Raw genomic sequence first — 25014 nt, forward strand, 5'->3', positions numbered from 1 at the left:
GATCTGTCTCAGAGGATAGATCTGGACCAGTTGACAAGAGATTCTCTCTTGTGGTGTATTTCTCAGGATCATCTGCCTCAGGGCACATGCTTCCAGAGACCTTCCTGGGTGATTGTGACCATGGACAGGGCCGCCACTAGAAATTTTGGGGCCCCTGACTTAACCATTGATCCGGGCCCCCCCTTGACATGTGCAATTTTTGACCAAGTGACTAAAACGTATATGCACTTTATTCTTAAGTGTCTATTTAAACTTGGAAATGTTGTAACGGTAGTAACATACAAACACACAGACACACTCATACACTGAAACACACACTCACACATAAGGATTCACATATAGACACTCTAGCAGACACGCAAAGAAACACACAAACACACTCGGACACAGACACCCACACAGACACTCAACACTTGATTACATTGACCTGACAAGTAATGAGGTAGACTACAGTTTTGTAAAAAAAGGAAATTTAGAAAACAAAATATGTTTTGTTATCTTTTTGTAAAGGAAGATGCCAACTAAATGATGACAACAGCATGAAGTGGCTGAAAGTAAGGGCCCTGAGCTGCCTAAACAATAATTTAAAGGTTAAATGGTGGATTGGTGACTTCCGTAAAGGTCTCATTAGTCTCAAAGTCTGTAGAAAGATGTGAATAATCAGTAGTAAGGTCAAAATGTCCTAAAAAGGAACAGACAATGGACACACACACAAACTCAAACTTGCACATACACCCAAGGAAACACCGACAGAGACAGCCTCAAAAAACACACAAAGACATACAAACACACAGAGACACCCTCAGAAAACACACAAAGACATACACACACAGAGAGACAACTACATAAACACACAAAGACATGCATACACACACCCTCACTGAGACATCCACAGAAAACACACAAAGACATACACACACCCTCACAGAGACACCCACAGAAAACACACACCCTCACTGAGACATCCACAGAAAACACACAGACATGCACACACCCTGACAGAGACACCCACAGAAAACACACACCCTCACAGAGACATCCACAGAAAACACAGACATACACACACACACACACACACACCCCCTCACAGAGACATCCACAGAAAACACAGACATACACACCCACCCTCACAGAGGCATCCAGAGAAAATACACAAAGGCAAACATACAAACACACTCGCAGAGACACCCATAGAAAAAGCTCAAAGACATACACACCCACCCTCACAGAGAGACCCACAGAAAAAAAATACATACACACTCATAGAGACACAAACCAAAGCACAAAGACATAAACACAGACACCCACAGAAACACTCACAGGAGGAAACATTTATGCACCTTGCATCCCCTAAATCAACAGTGTGTGACATGCATGATAAAAAAATTGCAGAAATTAAGAGATCACTTTTTAAAGAATGATATTTGTAAATGTGTAAACAAAAATAATTCTGTGAATTCAAAATTGTACATTAATGATCTGGGTAGATGACTAGATGAAGAAAAGTACTTTTAAAAGGTTGACATATGTTTGTTTGTTTTCCCCCCATTTTCCCCAACCAAGAGCACCACTTCAAATATAGTGTACAAATGTTCCCATCTGTCAGCTGTACTTATGGGTTTTGAAAATGCTGTACTCTATATGGTCTTGGTGGAACCATAAGCTGTGGTACTCATACCATTAGATCTTGTTAAATGTAGGATTTAGGCTTGTTGGTATGTATTTCAAAATTAAGTCAGCTGTAGAGTAAACTGAACAGTTTTAAGTTAACCTGTCTCATTTCAACATACATAAAGGGGCAGTAAACTGGAATGTAATATATATATATATATATATATATATATATATATATATATATATATATATATATATATATATATATATATATATATATATATATATATATATATATATATATATATATATATAAATGCATATCTGCCAAAAGGGCACCTACCATTTGAGTATTGAGGAGGAAACATTTCTGCATGGTTTTAAATATAGAATTTCTACAGCATTGTCAAATAATCATAAATACACTGCTGATAAAAAGAAATTGTTTTTATGGACCCCTGGCCCCACCATACAACTACTACCACACTGAAGTTGCAATCCGAAATTGCACAAAGAAATAAAAAACATTTGCTAAGTAAGTCCTACCTCCTCTGCAAATGAAAGTTATCTGCAGTCTGACTCAGGCACACACTGAACAAACTTAAGTGCCAAGTATGTCTCACACTGTGCATAGTGGTTTAGTACACATTCAGAAATCCTCTCAAATGCTAATACTTTACTCCTTGTAATAACATTTCCCATGCTCAATTAGGACTCTGCCGTAGTACCCACTGGTGGCTGCCAAAATTTAAAAAAAAGTTCTTGCCTCATGGGGCCCCCTGGCCCATTGGGCCCCTGACAGGAGTCACCCCTTTCAACCCCTGATGGCGGCCCTGACCACGGATGCCAGCCTTCTAGGCTGGGGAGCAGTATGGGACTCGTTAAAGGCTCAGGGCCTATGGACTCGGGAGGAGTCTGTTCTCCCCATAAACATCTTGGAGTTGAGAGCAATCTACAATGTCTTTAGCCCGGTTTATCAGGTTCCAATCGGACAACATCACCTCAGTGGCTTACATCAACCACCAGGGGGGAACTCGGAATTCCTTAGCCATGAAGGAGGTGGCACGGATTATTCAGTGGGCGGAAGCTTACAATTGTTTTCTATCTGCTATCCACATTCCAGGAGGGGATGACTGGGAGGCAGATTTTCTGAGCAGGCATACATGTCATCCTGGGGAGTGGGCTCTACATCTGGAGGTGTTCTCCAGGCTAACACTCAAGTGGAGGGTGCCGGAGTTAGATCTGATGGCCTTGCCTTATTTTTCTTAAAATTCTACCTACAGGCTACTAAGGATTTTCAGTCTTCTGCCCTGTTTGTTTGTTTCTCAGAAAAGCGTAAGGGTCAGAAGGCTTCTACTTCTCTTTCCCTCAGGTTGAGAAGTATGATTCGTTTTTCATATGAGACTGCTGGACAGCAGCCTCCTGAGAGAATTACTGCTCATTCCACTAGGGCTGTCTCCTCTTCTTGGGCTTTCAAAATGAAGCTTCTGTGGAACAGATTTGCAAGGCTGCAACATGGTCCCCTCTGCATACTTTTTCCAAATTTTCCAAATTTGATACTTTTGCCTCGGCTGAGGCCTCTTTTGGGAGAAAGGTTCTTCAAGTGGTGGTGCCTTCTGTTTAGGTCTGCCTGTCTTGTTCTCCCTCCCTGTTCATTCCGTGTCCTCTAGCTTGGGTATTGGTTCCCACTAGTGATTGGAATTGCATATTGAATGAACTCTCCTTGTCTTAGGAAGGGGAAAAAAAATGAATTCTTACCTGATAAATTTATTTTCGGACATGGAGAGTCCACGACCCCACCCTTAAGATTAGACAGTAATTTTTTTTTCTAAACCATAGGCACCTCTACACCTTTGTGTTATCTTCTTTTTCCATTTCCCTTTGGCTGAATGACTGGGGGTTATGGGTAAGGGAAGTGACACTTAACAGCTTTACTGTGGTGCTCTTTGCCTCCTCCTGCTGGCCAGGAGTGAATATCCCACTAGTAATTGGAATGTCGTCGTGGACTCTCCATGTCCAAAAAGAAAGAAATTTATCAGGTAAGGATAAATTGTATTTCCTCCTACCCGCCGAAGGAAGCTTACTCCACCCCCTCTCTTTTTCCTGCTTTCTGAACTATGTGACATAGAAAGCGGTCCCACTCGCTCCCTACGTAATTCTATGAGCTTTCTGCCTTTAAGGTACAGTTTGCGCATGCGCTAAAGATATCCGCCATGCGCTATACGAGTAAGGGGCGTATGATTAACATCGAAGGACCCCAGCTTTAACATAGACGGGCGGAGGAACAGCGCAGGAATAAAGATGCTTCATTGATATTCAATGCATATTAAACGATACTGATGAATGTACGTTATTCACATGCTGCGTAACGGATAGCGATTGTTTGCCTTCACTACTGCTGCCATCTAGTTTCCTATACACGTGCACTCTACCTACATTTGTATTCCCTTTAAAAAGGAATAACATGAGGACAAAGTAAATTTGATAATAGAATTGTAAACTCCTAAAATTGTTTTGTTTATCAGAATCATGAAAGAAAAAAAATTGAGGTTTCATGTCACTTTAAGAGTTGGTCAGTTGAAGAGGTTGATGGAGTGGGTTAATAATCTGGTAAGGTTGATCATATATGTGAGGAGCGATTTAGGCTGCATTTGCTGGGCCCTTAAATGTTAAACCCTGTTTCTCATGAACTTGTAACTCTGCAATGCATGAACAATTTCCTTTACATTTTTCATTTCACAAATGGCGAATATGACCACGGGCAGTGGCATTCGGCTATTTTTTGTGCAGGATGCATTAGGGTTAATGGATTTGCAGAGATATTTGTGTGTTGCTCTTTAACACTTATATATACGGCGCTGTATAAAGTCGGATGACCTGTGGCTATATTCGCCATTTGTTTGTAACACTAATTCCAAATTTATGCACATGCCTAGTGACAACTGACAATGGTAGTTTTACAATAATCAGTGTATTTTTTTATTAGAAGGACATAAAAGTGCTAAAAGAAAATCATCTAGTAAGTTAGAGCATATTATTATTGCACCACTACTTAATACCTGTAAAAGGATTAAACACATAGCTAAAGTCAGCTACATAGCAGCAATGCACTACTGCGAGCTAGCGGAACACATCTAGTGAGCTAATGACAATAGAGTATGTGTGTAACTACCAATCACACCAGCTGGCTCCCAGTACTGCATTGCTGTTGCAAAAATATGTACATATGTCTTTCAACAAAGGAGAACAATGTAAATTTTATAAGAGAAGTTAATTTCAAAGTATCTTAAAGAGACCGTAAAATCGAAATTTCATGATCCAGACAGAACATGGCATTTTAAATATATTTCCAGTTTTTTTCTATTATCTAATTTGATTTGATCTCTTGTATTCTTTGGTGAAAAGCATACCTAGGTAGGCTCAGGAGCAGCAATGCCCTACTGAGAACTAGCTGCTGATTGGGGGCTGCACATATGTGCCTTTTGTCATTGGCTAACCCGATGTGATCAGCTAGCTCCTTCAATTAAAGATGCCAAAAGAATGTATCAAATCTCATAATAGAAGTAAAATAGAACGTGTTTAAAAAAGAATGTTCTAACTGAAAGAAGGTTTTTTGGTTACATGTTCCTTTAAGTTTCCATGCTGACATTTCAAAGTCTGATTTTCTTGTCCTGTTAATGTAATTAACTATATTGTAATACACCCTGCGACTATATTCATCATATTGCTATAGTTTGCTTTCACTGTTCCTTTAGTTACTGTATGCTATTGGACTGGCATTTTTTGAGGTTTGTTTTATATAAGATTTGATGATGCATAATGCTTGTAATGTTTCCTTTTTTATTTGTAGTTTAAGATGAACCTTCTTTTAATGAACATTTAGTAAAAAATATATTATTATTTATTTAAAGACGTCATCCTTCAATGTGTATCTTGCAAAGAAAAGCAATTTGTCAAGAAGTGGTCACTGTTGAGGGAGAATGGTTTTCTAGAGTAAGTATTTGCTCTTTTAACTGATCTATCCACTGACTAGTCCTGCTAGCTCACACCGGCAGTACACACTGTACTATCTGTTTTATTGTGTCATTCAACTCTGAGCTGTTGTCTACAGCAGTGTTTTTCAACCAGTGTGCCATGAGAGATCCTCAGGTGTGCCGCGGCAGACTGACAACAGTGCGGGGTTGTCCCTCTTTCAAATTTTGAAATATTGGTAGGTATGTGACAGGCTCATCAGGCATCATTTACAACCATGACATTGACATTCATTCACAGACAATCATTATGATTGTTTGGGAATGAATGTCAATATGTCATGTATAGTTTGTAGGAGGCATGGCAGCACAGTACAGTGTGTGTGTATATATATATATATATATATATATATATATATCTCCTGTATATATATCCTGTATTAGGCTACAATGTGTGATTTTGTAAAATTTTGGGATGGTGGTGTGCCACAGGATTTTTTAATGTAAAAAAGTGTGCCACGGCAAAAAAAAGGAAAGGTTGCAAATCACTGGTCTACAGTACATGTGTTTTTTTAACTAGTCTCAAGGGGTGTAGAAAAAAATCAGTATTAAATTGTCATTGTCTCATTTTTTTCTTCTAAGTTTTACTTATAGTTTTTTATGCCAGTAAAATACTGCACAAGACAGCTTTAAAGAACCATTAAAGGGATAGTCTAGTCAAAGTTAAACTTTCATGATTCAGATAGGGCATGCTCTCTTGGTATTCTTTGTGGAAAGCTAAACCTGGGTAGGCTCATATGCTAATTTCTAAGCTGTTGAACTGCCTCTTATCTCAGTGCATTTTGACACTGCTAGTTCATGTGTGTCATATAGATAACATTGCGCCCACTCCTGTGGAGTTATTTGAGTTAGCACTGATTGGCTAAAATGTAAAAAAAAACTGAGATAACGGGGCAGTCTGCTGAGGCTTAGATACAAGGTAATCACAGAGGTAAAACGTGTAGTTATATAACTGTGTTGGTTATGCAAAACTGGGGAATGGTTAATAAAGAGATAATCTATCTTTTTAAACAATAACATTTTTAGTAGTAGTAGTAGTCCCTTTAAATACAGTTGAATTGCATAATCAGCAACTGCATAATAAAAGACAATGCAGTAGCAGTCACAATAATTTTCAAATTAAACAGTATATATTTTTGTGACACTCATCGACCAATCAGACCCATATGTATACACACTATGAACCCTTGCACATGCTCAGTAGGTGCTGGTGCCTCAGAAAGTGTGTGTTTAAAAAGATTGGGCACATTTTGATAATGAAGTAAATTGGATTTTTTTTTTTTAAATTGCAAGCTCCATCTGAATCATGAATGTTTAGTTTTGACTTTAGAGTCCTTTTAAAAGAGTAGCACAAAATGAAACACCACCAAGAAAACCATTTGTTGTGTACAACTGTTTGGCTTGTATAGGGACACTACAGACAAAATTAATATTTCTCCAACATAGGTGTGTCCGGTCCACGGCGTCATCCTTACTTGTGGGATATTCTCTTCCCCAACAGGAAATGGCAAAGAGCCCAGCAAAGCTGGTCACATGATCCCTCCTAGGCTCCGCCTACCCCAGTCATTCTCTTTGCCGTTGTACAGGCAACATCTCCACGGAGATGGCTTAGAGTTTTTTAGTGTTTAACTGTAGTTTTTATTATTCAATCAAGAGTTTGTTATTTTAAAATAGTGCTGGTATGTACTATTTACTCTGAAACAGAAAAGAGATGAAGATTTCTGTTTGTATGAGGAAAATGATTTTAGCAACCGTTACTAAAATCCATGGCTGTTCCACACAGGACTGTTGAGAGGAATTAACTTCAGTTGGGGGAACAGTGAGCAGTCTTTTGCTGCTTGAGGTATGACACATTCTAACAAGACGATGTAATGCTGGAAGCTGTCATTTTCCCTATGGGATCCGGTAAGCCATTTTTATTCAGACAGTAAATAAGGGCTTCACAAGGGCTTATTAAGACTGTAGACATTTTCTGGGCTAAATCGATTCATATATTACACATATTTAGCCTTGAGGAATCATTTAATCTGGGTATTTTTGTTAAATAATATCGGCAGGCACTGTTTTAGACACCTTATTCTCTAGGGGCTTTCCCTAATCATAGGCAGAGCCTCATTTTCGCGCCGGTATTGCGCACTTGTTTTTGAGAAGCATGACATGCAGTCGCATGTGTGAGGAGCTCTGATACATAGAAAAGACTTTCTGAAGGCTTCATTTGGTATCATATTCCCCTTTGGGCTTGGTTGGGTCTCAGCAAAGCAGATACCAGGGACTGTAAAGGGGTTAAAGTTAAAAACGGCTCCGGTTCCGTTATTTTAAGGGTTAAAGCTTCCAAATTTGGTGTGCAATACTTTTAAGGTTTTAAGACACTGTGGTGAAATTTTGGTGAATTTTGAACAATTCCTTCATACTTTTTCGCAATTGCAGTAATAAAGTGTGTTCAGTTTAAAATTTAAAGTGACAGTAACGGTTTTATTTTAAAACGTTTTTTGTACTTTGTTATCAAGTTTATGCCTGTTTAACATGTCTGAACTACCAGATAGACTGTGTTCTGAATGGGGGGAAGCCAAGGTTCCTTTTCATTTAAATAAATGTGATTTATGTGACACTGAAAATGATGCCCAAGATGATTCCTCAAGTGAGGGGAGTAAGCATGGTACTGCATCATTCCCTCCTTCGTCTACACGAGTCTTGCCCACTCAGGAGGCCCCTAGTACATCTAGCGCGCCAATACTCCTTACTATGCAACAATTAACGGCTGTAATGGATAATTCTATCAAAAACATTTTAGCCAAAATGCCCACTTATCAGCGTAAGCGCGACTGCTCTGTTTTAGATACTGAAGAGCATGAGGACGCTGATGATAATGGTTCTGAAATGCCCCTACACCAGTCTGAGGGGGCCAGGGAGGTTTTGTCTGAGGGAGAAATTTCAGATTCAGGGAAAATTTCTCAACAAGCTGAACCTGATGTGATTACATTTAAATTTAAGTTGGAACATCTCCGCGCTCTGCTTAAGGAGGTATTATCCACTCTGGATGATTGTGAGAATTTGATCATCCCAGAGAAACTATGTAAAATGGACAAGTTCCTAGAGGTCCCGGGGCTCCCAGAAGCTTTTCCTATACCCAAGCGGGTGGCGGACATTGTAAATAAAGAATGGGAAAGGCCCGGTATACCTTTCGTCCCTCCCCCCATATTTAAAAAATTGTTTCCTATGGTCGACCCTAGAAAGGACTTATGGCAGACTGTCCCCAAGGTCGAGGGAGCGGTTTCTACTTTAAACAAACGCACCACTATACCCATAGAAGATAGTTGTGCTTTCAAAGATCCTATGGATAAAAAATTAGAAGGTTTGCTTAAAAAGATGTTTGTTCAGCAAGGTTACCTTCTACAACCAATTTCATGCATTGTCCCTGTCACTACAGCCGCGTGTTTCTGGTTCGATGAGCTAGTAAAGGCGATCGATAGTGATTCTCCTCCTTATGAGGAGATTATGGACAGAATCCGTGCTCTCAAATTGGCTAATTCTTTCACCCTAGACGCCACTTTGCAATTGGCTAGGTTAGCGGCGAAGAATTCTGGGTTTGCTATTGTGGCGCGTAGAGCGCTTTGGTTGAAATCTTGGTCAGCGGATGCGTCTTCCAAGAACAAACTCCTTAACATTCCTTTCAAGGGTAAAACGCTGTTTGGCCCTGACTTGAAAGAGATTATCTCTGATATCACTGGGGGTAAGGGCCACGCCCTTCCTCAGGATAGGTCTTTCAAGACCAAAAATAAACCTAATTTTCGTCCCTTTCGTAGAAACGGACCAGCCCCAAGTGCTACGTCCTCTAAGCAAGAGGGTAATACTTCTCAAGCCAAGCCAGCCTGGAGACCAATGCAAGGCTGGAACAAGGGAAAGCAGGCCAAGAAACCTGCCACTGCTACCAAGACAGCATGAAATGTTGGCCCCCGATCCAAGACCGGATCTGGTGGGGGGCAGACTCTCTCTCTTCGCTCAGGCTTGGGCAAGAGATGTTCTGGATCCTTGGGCACTAGGAATAGTCTCCCAAGGTTATCTTCTGGAATTCAAGGGGCTTCCCCCAAGGGGGAGGTTCCACAGGTCTCAATTGTCTTCAGACCACATAAAGAGACAGGCATTCTTACATTGTGTAGAAGACCTGTTAAAAATGGGAGTGATTCATCCTGTTCCATTAGGAGAACAAGGGATGGGGTTCTACTCCAATCTGTTCATAGTTCCCAAAAAAGAGGGAACGTTCAGACCAATCTTAGATCTCAAGATCTTAAACAAGTTTCTCAAGGTTCCATCGTTCAAAATGGAAACCATTCGAACAATTCTTCCTTCCATCCAGGAAGGTCAATTCATGACCACGGTGGATTTAAAGGACGCGTATCTACATATTCCTATCCACAAGGAACATCATCGGTTCCTAAGGTTCGCATTCCTGGACGAGCATTACCAGTTCGTGGCGCTTCCTTTCGGATTAGCCACTGCTCCAAGGATTTTCACAAAGGTACTAGGGTCCCTTCTAGCGGTGCTAAGACCAAGGGGCATTGCAGTAGTACCTTACTTGGACGACATTCTGATTCAAGCGTCGTCCCTTCCTCAAGCAAAGGCTCACACGGACATAGTCCTGGCCTTTCTCAGATCTCTCGGATGGAAAGTGAACGTGGAAAAGAGTTCTCTATCTCCGTCGACAAGGGTTCCCTTCTTGGGAACAATAATAGACTCCTTAGAAATGAGGATTTTTCTGACAGAGGCCAGAAAATCAAAACTTCTAAACTCTTGTCAAACACTTCATTCCGTTCCTCTTCCTTCCATAGCGCAGTGCATGGAAGTAATAGGTTTGATGGTAGCGGCAATGGACATAGTTCCTTTTGCGCGCATTCATCTAAGACCATTACAACTGTGCATGCTCAGTCAGTGGAATGGGGACTATACAGACTTGTCTCCGAAGATACAAGTAAATCAGAGGACCAGAGACTCACTCCGTTGGTGGCTGTCCCTGGACAACCTGTCACAAGGGATGACCTTCCGCAGACCAGAGTGGGTCATTGTCACGACCGACGCCAGTCTGATGGGCTGGGGCGCGGTCTGGGGATCCCTGAAAGCTCAGGGTCTTTGGTCTCGGGAAGAATCTCTTCTACCGATAAATATTCTGGAACTGAGAGCGATATTCAATGCTCTCAAGGCTTGGCCTCAGCTAGCAAAGGCCAAGTTCATACGGTTTCAATCAGACAACATGACGACTGTTGCGTACATCAACCATCAGAGGGGAACAAGGAGTTCCCTGGCGATGGAAGAAGTGACCAAAATCATTCAATGGGCGGAGACTCACTCCTGCCACCTGTCTGCAATCCACATCCCAGGAGTGGAAAATTGGGAAGCGGATTTTCTGAGTCGTCAGACATTACATCCGGGGGAGTGGGAACTCCATCCGGAAATCTTTGCCCAAATTACTCATCTGTGGGGCATTCCAGACATGGATCTGATGGCCTCTCGTCAGAACTTCAAGGTTCCTTGCTACGGGTCCAGATCCAGGGATCCCAAGGCGACTCTAGTAGATGCACTAGTAGCACCTTGGACCTTCAAACTAGCTTATGTATTCCCGCCGTTTCCTCTCATCCCCAGGCTGGTAGCCAGGATCAATCAGGAGAGGGCGTCGGTGATCTTGATAGCTCCTGCGTGGCCACGCAGGACTTGGTATGCAGATCTGGTGAATATGTCATCGGCTCCACCATGGAAGCTACCTTTGAGACGAGACCTTCTTGTTCAAGGTCCGTTCGAACATCCGAATCTGGTCTCACTCCAGCTGACTGCTTGGAGATTGAACGCTTGATCTTATGAAAACGAGGGTTCTCAGATTCTGTTATTGATACTCTTGTTCAGGCCAGAAAGCCTGTAACTAGAAAAATTTACCACAAAATATGGAAAAAATATATCTGTTGGTGTGAATCTAAAGGATTCCCTTGGGACAAGGTAAAGATTCCTAGGATTCTATCCTTTCTTCAAGAAGGATTGGAGAAAGGATTATCTGCAAGTTCCTTGAAGGGACAGATTTCTGCCTTGTCTGTGTTACTTCACAAAAAGCTGGCAGCTGTGCCAGATGTTCAAGCCTTTGTTCAGGCTCTGGTTAGAATCAAGCCTGTTTACAAACCTTTGACTCCTCCTTGGAGTCTCAACTTAGTTCTTTCAGTTCTTCAGGGGGTTCCGTTTGAACCCTTACATTCCGTTGATATTAAGTTATTATCTTGGAAAGTTTTGTTTTTGGTTGCAATTTCTTCTGCTAGAAGAGTTTCAGAATTATCTGCTCTGCAGTGTTCTCCTCCTTATCTGGTGTTCCATGCAGATAAGGTGGTTTTACGTACTAAACCTGGTTTTCTTCCAAAAGTTGTTTCTAACAAAAACATTAACCAGGAGATAGTCGTGCCTTCTTTGTGTCCGAAACCAGTTTCGAAGAAGGAACGTTTGTTGCACAATTTGGATGTTGTTCGCGCTCTAAAATTCTATTTAGATGCTACAAAGGATTTTAGACAAACATCTTCCTTGTTTGTTGTTTATTCTGGTAAAAGGAGAGGTCAAAAAGCAACTTCTACCTCTCTCTCTTTTTGGATTAAAAGCATCATCAGATTGGCTTACGAGACTGCCGGACGGCAGCCTCCTGAAAGAATCACAGCTCATTCCACTAGGGCTGTGGCTTCCACATGGGCCTTCAAGAACGAGGCTTCTGTTGATCAGATATGTAGGGCAGCGACTTGGTCTTCACTGCACACTTTTACCAAATTTTACAAGTTTGATACTTTTGCTTCTTCTGAGGCTATTTTTGGGAGAAAGGTTTTGCAAGCCGTGGTGCCTTCCATTTAGGTGACCTGATTTGCTCCCTCCCTTCATCCGTGTCCTAAAGCTTTGGTATTGGTTCCCACAAGTAAGGATGACGCCGTGGACCGGACACACCTATGTTGGAGAAAACAGAATTTATGTTTACCTGATAAATTACTTTCTCCAACGGTGTGTCCGGTCCACGGCCCGCCCTGTTTTTTTAATCAGGTCTGATAATTTATTTTCTTTAACTACAGTCACCACGGTATCATATGGTTTCTCCTATGCAAATATTCCTCCTTAACGTCGGTCGAATGACTGGGGTAGGCGGAGCCTAGGAGGGATCATGTGACCAGCTTTGCTGGGCTCTTTGCCATTTCCTGTTGGGGAAGAGAATATCCCACAAGTAAGGATGACGCCGTGGACCGGACACACCGTTGGAGAAAGTAATTTATCAGGTAAACATAAATTCTGTTATAATGTAAATTTCTTCTTTTTTTTCACTACAGAAATTTGACCTTTGGATTGGACGGGCCGTCCTGGAAACTATTAGCAGCTCTCAAGTTACTTTGCCTTGGACCAGAGGAATTGTATGACATTTATGAGACGTTGGATATCTGTGTTTCTTTTCATTGTTTTGGTGTCATTTTTATTGTGGCTTTTTGACAAGGAACATTATTTTAATGTATATTTTTGGCTTATGCTTTATTTACTTTAAAAAAAAAAAAAATTGTGTCGAAAACATTACGTTAGAGATGTCCAGGAAAATATTTAATTCAATTATTGAGCCAACAGTGTTCTTTTCGGCCATTTGTTATTTTTCCCCTAAAGAAACAGTAACTATTTTTTAGAAGCACTGCATATTTCTTTCATGTAATTGGCAAGAGTCCATGAGCTAGTGATGTATGGGATATACAATCCTACCAGGAGGGGCAAAGTTTCCCAAACCTCAAAATGCCTATAAATACACCCCTCACCACACCCACAATTCAGTTTTACAAACTTTGCCTCCTATGGAGGTGGTGAAGTAAGTTTGTGCTAAGATTTCTACGTTGATATGCGCTTCTCAGCATTGTTGAAGCCTGATTCCTCTCAGAGTACAGCGAATTTCAGAGGGACGTGAAGGGAGTATCACTTATTGAATACAATGATTTCCCTAAAGGGGGTCTATTTCATAGGTTCTCTGTTATCGGTCGTAGAGATTCATCTCCTACCTCCCTTTTCAGATCGACGATATACTCTCAATTTACCATTACCTCTACTGATAACTGTTTCAGTACTGGTTTGGCTATCTGCTATATGTGGATGGGTGTCCTTTGGTAAGTATGTTTTTTATTACTTAAGACACCCCAGCTATGGTTTGGCACTTTATGCATTTTTATAAAGTTCTAAATATATGTATTGTACTTATATTTGCCATGAGTCAGGTTCATGTATTTCCTTCTGCAGACTGTCAGTTTCATATTTGGGGAAAATAAACATTTTTAAGAAATATTTTTCTTACCTTTTTCAATTGACTATTTTCTTGCAAATTGCGGGCGGTATTAGGCCCGCGGGTGCGCCAAATGCTAGACTTTATTGCGTCATTCTTGGTGCGAGAATTTTTTTGGCACGAAAAATACGTCTATGACGCACCTTCGTCATTTCCGGGGTCATAGTTGACGCCGAAGCCTTACACACGGTTGCGTCATTAGTGACGCGAGTGTGTCATTTCCAGTTATTATTGCATTTTCACCTTCTAATAAACGCAAAAGGTCTTTTAAAACTTCTCATTCAGTTGATGAAAATTTCAAATGACCAACAACATAATAATTTATCCTCCTCTGATGAGGATCTATCTGATACAGAAGATCCTTCCTCAGACATTGACACTGACAAATCTACTTATTTATTTAAAATAGAGTATATGCGTTCTTTATTAAAAGAAGTGTTAATTACTTTGGATATTGAGGTAACCAGTCCTCTTGACGTTAAGTCTAATAAACTTTTAAATGCTGTTTTTAAACCTCCTGTGGTTTCTCCAGGGGTTTTTCCTATTCCTGAGGCTATTTCTGATATGATTTCTAAGGAATGGAGTAAGCCAGGTACTTCTTTTATTCCTTCTTCAAGGTTTAAATAATTGTATCCTTTACCAGCAAATTCTATAGAGTTTTGGGAAAAAATCCCCAAAGTTGATGGGGCTATTTCTACTCTTGCTAAACGTACCACTATTCCTATAGAAGATAGTACTTCCTTTAAGGATCCTTTAGATAGGAAGCTTGAATCTTATCTAAGGAAAGCCTATTTATATTCAGGTCATCTTCTCAGACCTGTAATTTCTTTGGCTGATGTTGCGGCTGCATCAACTTTCTGGTTGGAGGATTTAGCGCAACAAGAATTGGATTCTGACATATCTAGCATTATTCGCTTACTGCAATATGCTAATCATTTTATTTGTGATGCCATTTTTGATGATATCAAAATTGATGTTAGATCCATATCTTTAGCTAGAAGAGCTTTGTGGCTTAAATCTTGGAATGCTGATATGACATCTAAATCTAGATTACTATCTCTTTCTTTCCAAGGTAATAATTTATTTGGTTCTCAGTTGGATTCTATTATTTCAACTGTTACTGGGGGAAAGGGAGTTTTTCTGCCTCAGGATAAAAAACCTAAGGGTAAATCTAAGGCTTCTAACCGTTTTCGTTCCTTAAAATAAGGAAGAAAAACCCAATCCTTCCCCCAAGGAATCTGTTTCCAATTGGAAGCCTTCTTTAAATTGGAATAAATCCAAGCCATTTAAGAAACCAAAGTCAGCCCCTAAGTCCGCATGAAGGTACGGCCCTCATTCCAGCTCAGCTGGTAGAGGGCAGATTAAGGTTTTTCAAGGATATTTGGATAAATTCTGTCCAAAATCAATGGATTCAGAGCATTGTCTCTTAAGGGTATTGAATAGGATTCAGAGTAAGCCCTCCTGTGAGAAGATTTTTTTCTCTCACGTATCCCAGCAAATCCAGTAAAAGCTCAGGCTTTCCTGAAGTGTGTTTCAGACCTGGAGTCTTCAGGGGTAATCATGCCAGTTCCTTTTCAGGAACAAGGTTTGCGGTTTTATTCAAATCTATTCATTGGCCTAGCAACAGCTCCGAGAATCTTTTCAAAGGTTCTAGGTGCCCTAGTCTCTGTAATCAGAGAACAGGGTATTGCGGTGTTTCCTTATTTGGACAATATCTTGGTACTAGCTCAGTCTTTACGTTCTGCAGAATCTCACACGAATCAACTAGTGTTGTTTCTTTGGAAACATGGTTGGAGGATCAATTTACCAAAAAGTTTCTTGATTCCTCAGACAAGGGTCACCTTTTTTGGCTTCCAGATAGATTCAGTGTCCATGACTCTGTCTCTAACAAACAAGAGACATTTAAAATTGGTTGCAGCCTGCCGGCACCTTCAGTCTCAGTCATTCCCTTCAGTGGCTATGTGCATGGAAGTTTTAGGTCTCATGACTGCTGCATCGGACATGATCCCCTTTGCTCGTTTTCACATGAGACCTCTACAGCTTTGTATGCTGAACCAATGGTGCAGGGATTATACAAAGATATCACAATTAATATCCTTAAATCCCAATGTTCGACACTCTCTGATGTGGTGGATAGATCACCATCATTTAGTTCAAGGGGCTTCTTTTGTTCGGCCAACCTGGACTGTGATCACAACAGATGCGAGTCTTTCAGGTTGGGGAGCTGTTTGGGGATCTCTGACAGCACAAGGGGTTTGGAATTCTCAAGAGGCGAGATTACCAATAAATATTTTAGAACTCCGTGCAATTCTCAGAGCTCTTCAGTTTTGGCCTGTGTTAAAGAGAGAACCGTTCGTTTGTTTTCAGACAGACAATATCACAACAGTGGCATATGTCGATCATCAGGGTAGGACTCACAGTCCCCAAGCTATGAAAGAAGTATCTCGGATACTTGCTTGGGCGGAATCCAGCTCCTGTCTAATCTCTGCAGTGCATATCCCAGGTGTAGACAATTGGGAGGCGGATTATCTCAGCTGTCAGACTTTACATCCAGGGGAGTGGTCTCTCCATCCAGATGTGTTTTCTCAGATTGTTCATATGTGGGGTCTTCCAGAGATAGATCTCATGGCCTCTCATCTAAACAAGAAACTTCCCAGATACCTGTCCAGGTCCAGGGATGTTCAGGCGGAAGCAGTGGATGCGCTGACACTTCCTTGGTGTTATCATCCTGCTTTTCCCGCCTCTAGTTCTTCTTCCAAGAGTGATCTCCAAAATCATCATGGAACAATCGTTTGTGTTGCTGGTGGCTCCAGCATGGCCACACAGGTTTTGGTATGCGGATCTGGTTCGGATGTCCAGTTGCCAACCTTGGCCACTTCCGTTAAGGCTGGACCTACTGTCTCAAGGTCCGTTTTTCCATCAGGATCTCAAATAATTAAAGGTTTGAAGGTATGGAAATTGAACGCTTAGTACTAAGTCATAGAGGTTTCTCTGACTCAGTGATTAATACTATGTTACAAGCTCGTAAATCTGTTTCTAGAAAGATTTATTATAGAGTTTGGAAGAGTTTGGAAGACTTACATTTCATGGTGTTCTTCTCATAAGTTCTCTTGGCATTCTTTTAGAATTCCTAGAATTTTACAGTTTCTTCAGGATGGTTTGGATAAGGTTTTGTCGGCAAGTTCCTTGAAGGGACAAATCTCTACTCTTTCTGTTTTATTTCACAGAAAGATTGCTATACTTCCTGATATTCACTGTTTTGTACAGGCTTTAGTTCGTATAAAGCCTGTTATTAAATCAATTTCTCCTCCTTGGAGTCTTAATTTGGTTTTGAAGGCTTTACAGGCTCCTCCATTTGAGCCTATGCATTCTTTGGACATTAAACTACTTTCTTGGAAAGTGTTGTTCCTTTTGGCTATCTCTTCTGCTAGAAGAGTTTCTGAGCTATCTGCTATTTCTTGTGAGTCTCCTTTTCTGATTTTTCATCAGGATAAGGCAGTTTTGCGGACTTCTTTTCCATTTTTACCTAAGGTTGTGAATTCTAACAACATTAGTAGAGAAATTGTTGTCCCTTCCTTGTGTCCTAATCCTAAGAATTCTTTGGAAAGATCCTTACATTCTTTGGATGTGGTAAGAGCTTTGAAATATTATGTGGAAGCTACTAAAGATTTCAGGAAGACTTCTAGTCTATTTGTTATATTTTCTGGTCCTAGGAAAGGTCAGAAGGCTTCTGCTATTTCCTTGGCTTCTTGGTTAAAACTTTTGATTCATCAAGCTTATTTGGAGTCGGGTCAGGCCCCGCCTCAGAGAATTACAGCTCATTCTACTAGATCAGTCTCCACTTCGTGGGCCTTTAAGAATGAAGCTTCAGTTGATCAAATTTGCAAAGCGGCAACTTGGTCCTCTTTGCATACATTTACTAAATTCTACCGTTTTGATGTATTTGCTTCTTCAGAAGCAGCTTTTGGTAGAAAAGTTCTTCAGGCAGCTGTTTGATTCTTCTGCTTTTGATTTAAGTTTTTTTCTTTCATTTATGAGAATAAACTTATTTTTTTGGGTTGTGGATTAATTTTTTCAGTGGAATATGGCTGTTTTTATTTTTATCCCTCCCTCTCTAGTGACTCTTGCGTGGAGTTCCACATCTTGGGTATTGCTATCCCATACATCACTAGCTCATGGACTCTTGCCAATTACATGAAAGAAAACATAATTTATGTAAGAACTTACCTGATAAATTCATTTCTTTCATATTGGCAAGAGTCCATGAGGCCCACCCCTTTTTTATGGTGGTTATGATTTTTTTGTATAAAGCACAATTATTTCCAAATTTCTTTTGTTGATGCTTTTTACTCCTTTCTTTATCACCCCACTGCTTGGCTATTGGTTAAACTGAATTGTGGGTGTGGTGGGGGGTGTATTTGTAGGCATTTTGAGGTTTGGGAAACTTTGCCCCTCCTGGTAGGATTGTATATCCCATACGTCACTAGCTCATGGACTCTTGCCAATATGAAAGAAATGAATTTATCAGGTAAGTTCTTACATAAATTATGTTTTTTTTGTGCTGCTGGCCTGTAGCAGTAGCACAAGCTACTATTTTAACATTAACTGTCCAGCTGCTCCTCTGGTGCCTTGAATATGTTTCCCCATAGGAAATAGCAGATGAACGGATTTTTGCTAATTCTTAATGACCCTTTGAGTGAATATCGGACATAATATAAGAATTTTTTTGTGTGATGAATGATTTGTTCAAAATCAATAGCTTTTTTTTTTTGGCTGTGCATGTGTCTAGTATTTACTATCACGCGTTTCTTCCCACAGCGCTGGAGAATCTATTGATGCTATAACAAAAATTAATAATAAATGTATTTCACTTGACATGATTGCAGTTTTTAGCCTGTTTTTTCTGTAATTGTCACAGAGGTCAATGAATTACTAAAAATGCAGTTTTATAATTGATGCCATAACAGATAATACAGATTTACAAAAATACTGCATTTATAAACATGGTCATGGTGAAGAGCAAGAAGAGCAAACTCCCCCTCCAGCACTCATTTAAGTGGCTTTCTTAATGCAATAAAGTCACCATTTTTAAAAGAATGTGCATGTGACTCTCCCTTGCTGCAAAGGTTGTTATTTTTGAGGTATCAGTTTTCCCCTAGAGTTCTGTGCGTAAGTTTAGCAACATGTTTTTTCATTTGACTAATGGCAACAAACCTTTTACTTATTTCTGGGGTTAACACCCAAATTATTCTCATTTCAGCACCTGCTGGAAGAAGATTCTTTTGGGAACTTCGGTTTCTGATTCTAATGACCGTAACTGTATGGAACTTGTGAGAAAAGTTTGCACCCACTTGCTAGAAGAAACATCCCAAAGTCTTATGAATGTGAGTCAGCTATGAATATTAATCATTAATCACAAATGCATTGATTACTTTTTTATACTGTGTACTTAAGGGACATTAAATCCTCCATAAAATGCTTTTTCCATACTTTTAATTTGTTAACGCTGCAAATTGTCCACCCCCTCCAGAAAGCCTAGAGTTTTTATTTATGTATTTATTTATTAACTGACTGGGGGCACATCTAATTAGCCACAGTCCTAGACTGTATGCAGGGCAGCAAGTGCACACTCTGTTAGTGTACAGGGCAGGTAATATGGCAGTCCAAAATTTCCCACGCACTGAAGATACAATGTTACAATATGATCCACAGTCAATCAGCTCATAAAAAACAAAGTTTATTTCTTCCAGTTAAAATCGTAGTGAACAAGTGAAAATCGAGTACAGAAAAACCTGGTGATCCAATGTAACGGCTCATTATCTGTAATACAACTTGTATTATATTTATTACCTTAAATACATAAAAGAGAAAAAAAGTCGCTTCAATGGTGCAGGTTATCCCACAAACTTCAGGATGTCACAGACCCTGTAATCCCACCATAGGGGAATGCACTATCATACAGTGCAAGTCAGGCAGGCTGGATGGCTCACCGTAGCAAACCGGATCCGGTAGTAGGAATAAAATAGCACAAGGATGGAGTGTGATCAGGCCAGAAAATTCAGCAGCCAGAATAATGCTCACAATACAATCAATAGGTAAAGAAACCCTATATGCAAAGGGGTAGTTTTATTCATAAAAAGTTAAAAACAAACTGCAACGCGTTAATCAATGCTAATAGCACTGCTTCCTCAGGCAGATACATAAAAAAATACAAGAAGCCACATAAAGCTTAACAATTAGCCCTTTAGCATTTTAAAAAAAAAACTACACCTCCTGAACCGCAATGTCCTGTCAGACCGCCATCACTTCCGCACCACGTGGTTTACGTCACTGGTGGTTCCACGTCACGGGGTGGTTGCCATGGCCACTCATAACAGACACATTAAAAAGACGGCAAGAGCCGATCACGGATATCAAAAAGAGTGTAAGCAAACATCTAAAGACCGATTGCTATATACGATTCTTCATAAGTTGTTGGTCCACAAACCTCCCCAGTACTTATGATGAGCAACAAAACTGACATCACTTAATCATACTGTGAGTATAACCCTATGGTGGGATTACAGGGTCTATGACATCCTGAAGTTTGCGGGATAACCTGCACCAATGGAGCGCCATTTTTCTCTCTTTTATGTATTTGTTTAAAACAATATGTAGATAAGACATAAAGTCCACTTAGCAAGCAATTTTTAGAACATGTGAGGTCAATTGAGGATCCAGAATCTGAAACACCCATTGTTGAGAAATAAAACTTAGTCAACTAGAAGTTTACTAGATCATGTTTTTGCAGATCCAGCCTCCCACTTGATCTGAATACACAAATAGATGGGCATCTTTTTGTGTAAATTCAACATTGAGTGTTGATAAAATTACGTAATGAGGTGAAAGTGATAAAGTTCAACTATTTGAATTTTTGGTTGGTGACATAAATTTATTGTAAAAAAATAATGTCTTGCACATGTTTATAATATGGTTTAAAGTACTGTGTATGCTATTGTATATGTGTTCGGTTAACACATACATTTTTTTTTGAGCATTGTTATTAATTCGTTTGATGCTTATACTTGTTCCTATATGATATAGAAAACAACCAACAGGGGTTTCACTTGTACTGTATTTATTATAATTGCTACTGTCTCTTTAAAATATGTATGTATATATGTTGAAGACCGTAGCTCCATACGGCAGTGAACAAGTGAGCAATCTCAAAATATGTCTGCTTTGGAGCCACGGTCTCCCCATGCTGGATTACCAGGTTTTTCTGTACCCGATTTTCACTTCAGTATGATTTTAACTGGATGTTTTTATGAGCTAATTGACTGTGGGTCAAAATATAATATTGTATCTTCAGTTCTTTGACAATTTTGGATTGTTTATATTGGTTTGGCGTGTTGGACGCAGATGCCGTCTCCTGCACTGGATCACGTTAACCCCTACTATCCATAGAGCCTCTGCTGTAGACCCTGATACTGAGACATATGTGCTTTCCATTCGTACATCACATATGATACGGCAGCTGATTAGTTGTATTCTCCACCAGTTGAAAAATTAAAATAAATTGCACCAAGTACCAGAAAATTTAGCCTTTCGTAAATGTTTCAGCCCCCTTGCAGGTAAACTTTTAGTAGAATTTCCTGCTTTTAAAGCATTACAGAATAGAGTCCCTTTAATAATAACTGGTATAGTATTCTGTTTTGTCCTGAACTATATTCACATCTTTTTTTGTTTTGTTCTTTTTTTATATAAAGATTGTTCTCTTTCCTTGTTTTCAACAGATATTCATCTTTATTTAATGATGTTTGTCTTGAAATATTAGATTTTCTTTGTAGGCCACACACTATAGTAGTTCTCCAATTAACTGATTCCTGAGACCAGTAACAGTATTAATGGGAAGCAGCCTAACAAAGCTATAGACATTGTTTCTTGTTTAATGATTTCTCATGCATTAAAAATTTGCGTGCACAGATTTCACTGTTGAAAATGAAGAAGACTTCAGAAAACCACCTGGCCTTGGTCGAAGCGTTGAGATTAGAAGAACTTAAAATTCTTCAAACATCAATGGATATTCTAAAGAATGGACAATATATAACAAGTTAAAACTTATGTCGTCTCTTAGACCATTGCTCTGGCTGGAGTTATCTACAAGAATTGGGCTGCTTATCATATATTATGATAATAGTACGGCTTTATATATTATTTCTCTGCAAACTTTATGTGACAATGTGTAACAGTTGCCCTGTTTATCTGGTGGGGACACGCATCAAACCAGCCTCTGATTTGCAATATTGTCTCATTTTAGCGACAAATGGGACAGTAAACACCTTGTAATTACAAGACATGTCTGTCGTGCTGTTCTTGAATAACATATCAGCCAAGACTAAAAAATTTAAAGCAAATTACCATCCTCATTACTGAAATTATTTATCAATAGCCAAACTCCGCCCACCATTTACATTATTTGGAGGAGCCAATCTGAGCTTGAGCCTTCAAAGAACAAACAGAACAAAGCCAGTCACAGACTGAGGGAGTCATGTATTGTAAGTCGAGCGGACAAGCTTCTCAACTAGAGAAGTTGTCTGCTTGCCTTTGCGGCATACGTGCAGTGGATCCTGTTCGTCTGCTACTTGTATGCATCATTACACGTTCAAGTGAGCATGTAAAGCCCCCCCTTCTCTTGTGCAACCAATCACGTGAGAGAAGGGCCCAGCAATCATCCCTAGCTGGCGAGTTTTAGGTGATTTCTCTTCGCCACTTCAGAGCATGTGTGAACCTACCCCAAAAGGGCTCCGGACAGCTTACACTGCTTTGTACATGGAGCCCATTATGTAAGTATAAAGTACATTGCTTTGCAATTGTTATTAGTTAAAACCAATTAGGGAAAGATATGTTGCAAGTCAGCAGGGTTCATTTTTCAGAGCTGAATTAAATGAATAGGAAACTAAATAATGAAAGTATATTGCAAAGTTATTTCATTACACAAAACTAAACACTTATATAAAAATCTCAAGGTGTTCACTGTCCCTTTAAGTAGTGGCACTCCCAGTTACATTTAGTGACTGTTATATCCATTAACATTGCCACTTGAAAGAGATTTTTACTTTTTATATATTCTGGACTCTGTATGTAAGAATTGTCTGGTTGTCTAGATGGATTGTGTTTTTATTGGGAAAACTAATTTATCTTTAAAGTGTATATTTTACAACAATCTTGATTGTTTCCATTTTTCACTTTTCCGATCTGTTTTTTGATTGTCCTGAAAACAAATAAGCCGTAAGGCTTTTTTATAATTTGAAGACTTGATAATTGGACGTTGGAGTAACACTTAAATTAAATTTAAATGCAAATTATTCTGGGGGTCTATATTCCTATCACAGGGGTTGATCATCAGTTATCTGTATGTTGGCGGCTGTAGATGAGCCGATAAGATTATAAGAAGCCATTTTCTATGTTTATCAGCAACATTTATATCATTTATCGGTTTGCTGAAACATGTCCCTATACTTAACATGTGTAAGTCCTGCTTTTCCTGATCATAATCCTACAATTATCGGTCATTTTTTACTTCTTTTTAAAGTTCTTAATAAACTCTCAGACAACACATAGTACCTTATCAGCTACCCCACAAAGTTATTGACCAAAGCATCACTTTTGTGCACGTGGAAAGCACTGACATTACACTATTGTGGGCTAGATTACAAATGGAGCGCAAATTTGCCTGCTGCGGGCGCGCGATAAATAACCAGCCATTACAAGTGGCTGGTTATTGCTACTCCTAGCACTTGTAAAATTATCCAGAGATCAGATCTCTGGTTAATTTTATAAATGTCCACCAAATGCCCCCAAACTTGTGTGATATATTTTATTAAAAAATAAAGATAGTAGCATCTTTATTTTTTAATAAAATAACTGCAAAAATTATATTGGGTTAAAAGTGGCAGGTGTGGGGTGTTAGAAAAAAAAAAAGGCACTAAAAAGTGCCTTTACATTGCGGTCTATGGGAACTGTGTTTTCCCTGTAAATATATATGTATATGAATATATACATATATATTTATGTGTTAATGTGTGCATCTACATTCATATATATTTATGTGTTAATGTGTGCATCTACATTCATATATATTTAAAAATGTTGCCCATCGCTGCTCTACTTCCCCCTTCGCTGCGCTAGTTCTCATGCCGTGTCTGATGCCATCAGAACGAGGCTCCCATTGGAGCCTAGGGAAGCGCACTCTTGTGAGTGCAATGCTTTCTAGCAATGCGAACGCGAGCTTTCATTCGCATAGCGTTCAACTTGTAATATCAGCTCACATTAGTGTGCGCTTGTATTACTTGTGAAAGTGATATTTAGCACTCCACTTGTAATTGGCCCTGTATTGCATGATGTCAACCAACAGATACCAATGCTACCTGCTGAATCAATGTCAAAAAAATAATAAGCACTTTTACACTAAATAAAATAGTGCACTCAATAACACAGCAAATGCACATGCCCATAATGTCCCTGTTAAAATCCCTTAGTGAGACTTATGCACAAATCTCTATGGTTTTGGCACACAACAGGTTAATTATACACATGACACCTATTAGCATCATTGCACACTATGAAAGGGATATACATGCACTTCAGCTGTGATTTAAAGGCTGGGAAATCACCATTTTATTTATTTTTTTGTATTGTGGTTTTTTCATTTTCAATATTGTTATTGTGAGAATAAGAAGAAAAATATAGATTTAGTTTTTGTTTTGGGAGTTACTGACTGTGCATGAGGGTTATTATTGGAAGAGGCATTTTGTGATTGTGATCACTGGAAAGATGCTGAAAATGTTGGCCTATGTTCAGAAATCATTATTGGTGATCAGCCTCATAGTTTGCTAAACAAGTTTGAAATAATCTTAGGGATAAAAAATTAACACTTAAGGGGGCGGAGCCGGGAACCGACTAGGATGGCCTTGCGCTACGTGAGCTCCATGTCCTCCGCTACTACTACATGCATTACGGGTTCACAATAGATATCCAGCCCTCACAAAACTGGATCACTTGATGTGCTTTAAG

The 25014-nt window shown here is 39.6% G+C and overlaps 1 protein-coding gene across 1 annotated transcript in view; it reads left to right on the plus strand.

The window, feature by feature from the left end:
• The window catches only part of SETD4 (SET domain containing 4), an 84691-nt gene extending 61527 nt beyond the window's left edge, over positions 1-23164 (plus strand). The window contains exons 8-11 of the mRNA XM_053705949.1: positions 5526-5607; positions 12977-13057; positions 19220-19343; positions 21925-23164. Of these exons, the coding sequence (XP_053561924.1) occupies positions 5526-5607; positions 12977-13057; positions 19220-19343; positions 21925-22056 (419 nt within the window). The 3' untranslated portion in view covers positions 22057-23164. The remainder of the gene's footprint in view (positions 1-5525; positions 5608-12976; positions 13058-19219; positions 19344-21924) is intronic.
• Positions 23165-25014: the final 1850 nt, after the last annotated feature.

Source organism: Bombina bombina, chromosome 3, assembly GCF_027579735.1.
Source record: "Bombina bombina isolate aBomBom1 chromosome 3, aBomBom1.pri, whole genome shotgun sequence".
NCBI lineage: Eukaryota > Metazoa > Chordata > Amphibia > Anura > Bombinatoridae > Bombina > Bombina bombina.